Source organism: Otolemur garnettii, unplaced genomic scaffold (genome assembly GCF_000181295.1).
Source record: "Otolemur garnettii isolate 467f Iridium unplaced genomic scaffold, OtoGar3 scaffold00016, whole genome shotgun sequence".
In the NCBI taxonomy this organism is placed as follows: Eukaryota; Metazoa; Chordata; class Mammalia; order Primates; family Galagidae; genus Otolemur; species Otolemur garnettii.
In genome coordinates, this window is record NW_003852411.1 from 23,948,799 (window position 1) to 23,954,995 (window position 6,197).

The 6,197-nt window shown below is 39.6% G+C and overlaps 1 protein-coding gene across 2 annotated transcripts in view; it reads right to left on the reverse strand.

The window, feature by feature from the left end:
• Positions 1 to 6,197, reverse strand: part of TIPRL (TOR signaling pathway regulator) — a 55,436-nt gene that overhangs the window by 36,343 nt on the left and 12,896 nt on the right. For both annotated transcript variants that reach the window (XM_023510827.1, XM_003785727.3), the window contains exons 2-3: positions 3,375 to 3,554; positions 2,516 to 2,615 (exon numbers count right to left, since the gene is read on the reverse strand). In XM_023510827.1, coding sequence (XP_023366595.1) covers positions 2,516 to 2,615; positions 3,375 to 3,554 — 280 coding nt within the window. The remainder of the gene's footprint in view (positions 1 to 2,515; positions 2,616 to 3,374; positions 3,555 to 6,197) is intronic.

Below are 6,197 nucleotides of genomic sequence, written 5' to 3' on the forward strand. Positions count from 1 at the left end.
AAAAAAAGAGATTGTCTTGTCTCAGCCTCTCAAGTAGCTGGAACTGCAGTCAACCACCACAACACTGGCTATTTTTAGAGATGAGGTCTCGCTCTGGCTCAGGCTGGTCTCGAACCTGTGACCTTAGGCAATCCACCCGCCTTGGCCTCCCAGAATGTTAGGATTACAGGTTGAGCCACTGTGCCTGGCCTCTGCATACATAATCTTATTTCCAACTAACAGCTGGTATTATCTCTAGCTTACTAAGATGAAATTGCTTTCCCAAGCTGGCAAATAATGGTGCTGGGATTTGAAACCTGTGTTCTGGTGAGTGGGTGATCCCATCGACATTTATCAGCAACACCTTAGAACAAATTACACTGTAGGCTGAAGTGTCAAGAAGAGAGTACTGAACAAATGCTTTTCACCTCCTACTATTCACACCCCATCTCTGCTACTGTGGTTCTTGCTCCTCAGTCAGAGCTAATCCTACTTCATAGCCTCCCAGAGGCTTTTCCTAAGTCAGCCCACAAAGTAAGTCATCATTATTGCATGAAGTTAAAACAAATCTCCATTTCCTCATTCTTTATAAAGAAACAGCCAATGGCTATGTGCTCTGCACAGCTTTTCAATCAGAAGAGAGGAGGGAGGGGAACACTAATCAATAAAGTACTGTAAGGGCCTGAAATAACCTTGCTCTCCCATTAGACCATAAAGGAAGAATCTTTGTCTGTTCTCTGTTGTAGTCACAGCTCCTAAGAGTAGTGCCTGGCAAGTAGTAAGAGCTCAAGAAATATTGCTGAAATACATATTTCCTTAAAAACTGTATTTTTACATGTACTAGGAGCATAGAAAAATAGTTAAACCTTGGAATGTAGGAAAGGCAGAAACTAAAGATAAAAATGAAGTTCGTACCATGAACTTCTATCTTCCCCAAACTCAAAATTTCTGTAGAGAAAAGGAGACCATACAACCTTATCTTTTTAGCATTTCTGTCTAAGCACCAACATATGATATGATGTAGGGTCTCTAAAAGTTTTTTTTTTTTAATTTTTTCCCCCACCCTGGGTAGAGTGCTGTGACATCAATGTAGCTCACAGCAACTTCAAACTCCTAGGCTCAGGCAATCCTCTTGCCTTAGCCTCCCAAGTAGCTGGTACTACAGGCGCCTACCATAAAGCCCAGCTAGTTTTTCTATTATTAGTAGACACAGAGTTTTACTCTTGCTCAGGCTAGTCTCAAACTCCTGAGTTCAAGCAATCTACCCACCTCATCCTCCGAGAGTGCTAGGATTGTAGGCATGAGACACTATACCTGGCCCCAATAGTTATTTTTAATATAGAGTGAGAACCTCCATAGTTGACCACTGCAAGTTGACCTAATTTTCATAGACTGAACATGTACCACATGTACACATCAGTACAGTAGACCTAGTTTCTTATGTTGTCCACCTCTGTATGTAGACTAGTTTTTTACAGTCCCTTCAGTGATCAACTTACAGAGGTTGTACTATAAATAGTTTATGCTGAAATAATTTCATTCTCTGTAATTGTCTGAGATAAACATCCTAAGTTAGATTTGCTTTATTTCTGTCATACTATAGGATTTCAAAATTAGCTAAGCTCCCAATATAAGACCTACCAATCCACATTCTTAGTGTCATTTATTATGAAGTTAATCTCTTCTTAAGAGAGGCTTACAAAGATGCAACTTAACATTAATACAGAACTTGATAATTTATTGAGAACTTTCCATGAAGTATTTCCTATCAAAACTCTACTGTGGGGCGGCACCTGTGGCTCAGTGAGTAGGGTAGCAGTCCCATATACTGAGGGTAGCAGGTTCAAACCCGGCCCCTGCCAAACTGCAACAAAAAAATAGCCAGGCGTCGTGGCAGGTGCCTGTAATCCCAGCTACTTGGGAGGCTAAGGAAAGAGAATTGCCTAAGCCCAAGAGTTGGAGGTTGCTGTGAACTGTGACACCACAGCACTCTACTGAGGGTGATAAAGTGAGACTCTGTCTCTAAAAAAAAACTCTAATGTAAAGTAGATATTTCTGTTTACTCAATTTACTGATAAAAATGAGACTCAGATTAAGTAACTTGTCTAACTCATGCCAGGTTCATACTCAGTATAGGCAAGGTCCAAGCTTAGCTTTGACCAGAAGTTCTGTTTGTCTACATACTGGTTCATCTGTAAATTGATAAACTACTAGCTAGCAGGTTCTGTCTTAGCCACCTAATACATTACCAAGGACAGACAAACATTTTAATGCTTCCTACAGGTGATAATAATACTGAAGCAGCTGGCCATTGCTACCAACCACACTTTTAAAATTATTGTCCCACTATGGCCTCTTTTATTTTCTGCTGATAAATCAACAAGCAAAATCCCCTCACATTTAGATTCTGAAGCCTGCCAGAAGAGAAAATGAGGACAATGAAAGTAGTAGCAAAAAAGTAACCCATTACCAGAAAAATCTACTGCTGAGAATGTCAAGACAATTCATGACTCATAAAAGCAAAAATAACATTTACCTTTAATTTAAGAGATTCTCCAAGTAATGTTCCCTTATAATCTGTTGTATAGGTCCAATCATAGGGTTTAATAACCTCCTTGGAGTGTTCACCCTCCGTCCTCAAATACCAAAAGGAGAAGGATCAGATTCAAAGATGTAGAATATAGACTGTCTGGATTCATATACCATATCAAATTACATTTTACAAATACTATAAAGTATCCTACTAAAAACATATACTCATCATAATTCACTAGTACAAGATTTTTCTTACAGTTTTTCTGCACATTTACTGTTATTTAACTTGTCATGTGCTGATGTAGTCTTTCCAAATAGTCTGTACACTGCCTGAGGGCATGGTTTAAAGGCTTATACTTCTTTGCATCCTCCAAGGTACCTAGTACGTAACTGGCACAAAGTAAATAATTGCTGATTTGATTACCAAAGAAAATACATGCTCCTCAAATATTCAATACAAATTATAAGTAAACATTTTCTTTAAAAAAGAACATTAAGTACAATGTACTGTCTCTCCCCTAAGGAACACTGAAGGCTTTAAAAAGTAAAGTTAGGGTGGTGCCTGTGGCTCAAAAGAATAGGGTGCCGCCCCATATGCTGAAGGGCCAGCACCAACCAAAAAACTGCAAAAAAAAAAAAAAAAAAAAGTTAAATTGTAATTCAATTTAACTCAGCAAGTATTCCAGTAGTGGGGTTACTAACCTCCATTTAATGGCTGAGAAAATGGTCTAGAATGATACAGCTATAAACTTCAATAGAAATACTAGCCCTTCCTTCTAACAAAACACACATGTATATTGTTACTGAATATTTCTTTCAACTCTTCTTTTTGTTTAACCCACAATTGAATGGATTCTCACCTGCTTTCCTGCCATTCTTCAGCACAGGCTACTTTAAGCATTCCTTGATAGTTGTTTACGCATCTTAATGCATCTGTAGCATTGAACTCAATTCCAAAGCCAGAGCCATGCTGGATTCTTAAAACATTGTCTCCAAACATCATTTCAGGAAGAGATGGCATATGCAATTCATCAGCTAACCTAATCAAAAATCAAGTGAGATTATTTTACATCACTGTTGACACTTTTGTTTCCTTTTTATCCCAACAGAATTTTTCCTACATTACTGAGTTAAATAACATAAGATTTAATAAACATACAGTAGAACCTCTATAACTGACTATATCCCTACTTTGACCATTTCCTTAAGTTGACCTAATTTTCATTGACTAGACATGCAGCATATGTACTTACTCAATGGAAAACTGACCTCTATATAGTGACTACCTCTGTTAAGTTGTATCTCTACCACTAGGACTATAACACAGAATAACAATTTACCCTCCATTACTTGACAGTTGAGTCCACTCTACACCAAGTAAGTAGTAGACGACATGGGCTTTGCTCCTTGGTTTTATTATATTTTCTTTAGTATAAATTCTTCTTTCATGTTTTATTATTACCATGTGTTAGATTAGGCCTAACATCCTATTGTTTATCAAATGTTGCAGAAATTTTTTTTCTTCTTTTTTTTTCCAGCAGATTTTTTTCAATGTGAAGGAGTGGTTGGAACTGTAAGTATATTCTACAATTACTGAAAAATTTAACACTTCATTGAAACATGATGGCCCGGCTTGGCGCCTATGGCTCAAGCAGCTAAGACGCCAGCCACATACACCTAAGGTGGCGGGTTCAAATCCAGCCCGGACCCGCCAAACAACAATAATGGCTGCAACCAAAAAAAAAAAAATAGCCGGGCATTGTGGCAGGTGCCTGTGGTCCCAGCTACTTGGGAGGCGGAGGAAGGAGACTCGCTTGAGCCCAGGAGCTGAAGGTGAGCAGTGAAGCCATTGCACTCTACCCAGGGTGACAGCTTGAGACTCTGTCTCAAAAAAAAAAAAAAGAAACATGATGGCCCAAAGGAAAGAATTCAAAGAGCTGACACTGAAAGAAAAGGTTGCTCATCTATATTTTCTAGAAAGCAAAGACAAAGAAAGAAAAACAGAACATTTTGACATTAGCAAGACCACAGTAAACATCCAAAAACATAAACATAAGTACTCATAGAGATATGGTAAGGAAAGTAGAAACCTACAGCTGAAACGGAGAAATACTTCCCTCCATGAAGTCAATGAAGCCACACTAAGCTGGTTCAAACACATGAGGACTGTTAACACCTAACTTTCCTAATGATTCAAGACTTTCATTTTATCACAGGAATTCTGGGTGGCAAAATCCAAGCATCAAATGGTTGGCTCAATAAGTTTAAACTGAGACATGAGATCTCCCAGAAAGTTTTGTGGTAAATCCAATGACGTTCCAATAAAAACTGTGGAAGAGTTCATCAAAAAGTTTCCAGAGTTTGCCAGAGACTTCAAAAATGACATCTTTAATGCTGATGACTCTGGACTCTTTTTTCAAGGCAATGCCTGAAAGTAGCCTTGTCCTCAAATGTAAGAACAGAAAACGTTCTTTTTTTTTTTTTAAACACTCATTTGTTATTTATTTTGTGGTTTTTGGCTGGGGCTGGGTTTGAACCCGCCACCTCTGGCATATGGGACCAGCGCCTTACTCCTTTGAGCCACAGGAGCCACCCAGAACAGAAAACTTTCCAAAGAACATTTCACACTTCTCCTTTGAGCTAGCTCAACAGAGGGAAACTAAAGCCCTTGATGACTGATAAAAATCAACAAAGCCAGGGTGGTACCTGTGGCTCAAAGGAGTAGGGCGCCAACCCCATATGCGGTGGTGGGTTCAAACCCAGCCCCGGGCAAAAACTGCACAAAAAAAAAAAAAAAAATCAGCAAAGCCATGCGTATTCAAGAGCCAGAAGCCCAACGACCTTCTGTCACTTGAAGATCAAACCAATGCACATGGGACACTGGTCCCCTATTTGAGAAATTGATAAGGGGTATTGACTGTGAAATGAAGAAGATGAGACCATCTTCTCTACTGACAGTAGACAACTATCCTGGCCACCCACAAGTGAATCATCTCACAAATGTAACACTGAAATTTCTGCCTCCAAACATGGCCAACAAAATCGAACTTTTTGACCAGAGCATCATCAAAACATTTAAAATGGGGCAGCGCCCATAGCCCAGTGGGTAGGGTGCCAGCCACATACATCCAGGCTGGCAGGTTCGAACCCAGCCTGGCCCAGCTAAACAACAATGATAACTCCAACAAAAAATAGCCAGATGTTGTGGCCAGCACCTATGGTCCCAGTTACTTGGGAAGCAGAGGAAAAAGAATCACTTAAGCCCAAGAGTTTGAGGTTGCTATAAGCTATGACACCACAGCACTCTACTGAGGCTGATAAAGTGAGACTCTGTCTCAAAAAACATACAAACAAAACATTTAAAATGCACATCTGAGTCCAGCTCCTGTAGTGGGTCATTATCAAAACATAAACCTGTGGTCCACCTGTAGAGCAACTTCATTTGCTGCATCGATTAATGCTCTGGATCCTACCAAAAATAAAAAAGATAGCTGGGTACTGTGGTGGGTGCCTATAGCCCCAGCTACTTGGGAAGCTAAGGCACAAGGATCTCTTGAACCTGAGCGTTTGAGGTTGCTGTGAGCTATGATGATGCCACAGTACTGAACCACAGGGTAACAAAGTGTGACTCTTGTCTCAAAAAAAAAAAAAAAAAAGTTGGATTTGTCACAACCCAAGAGCAC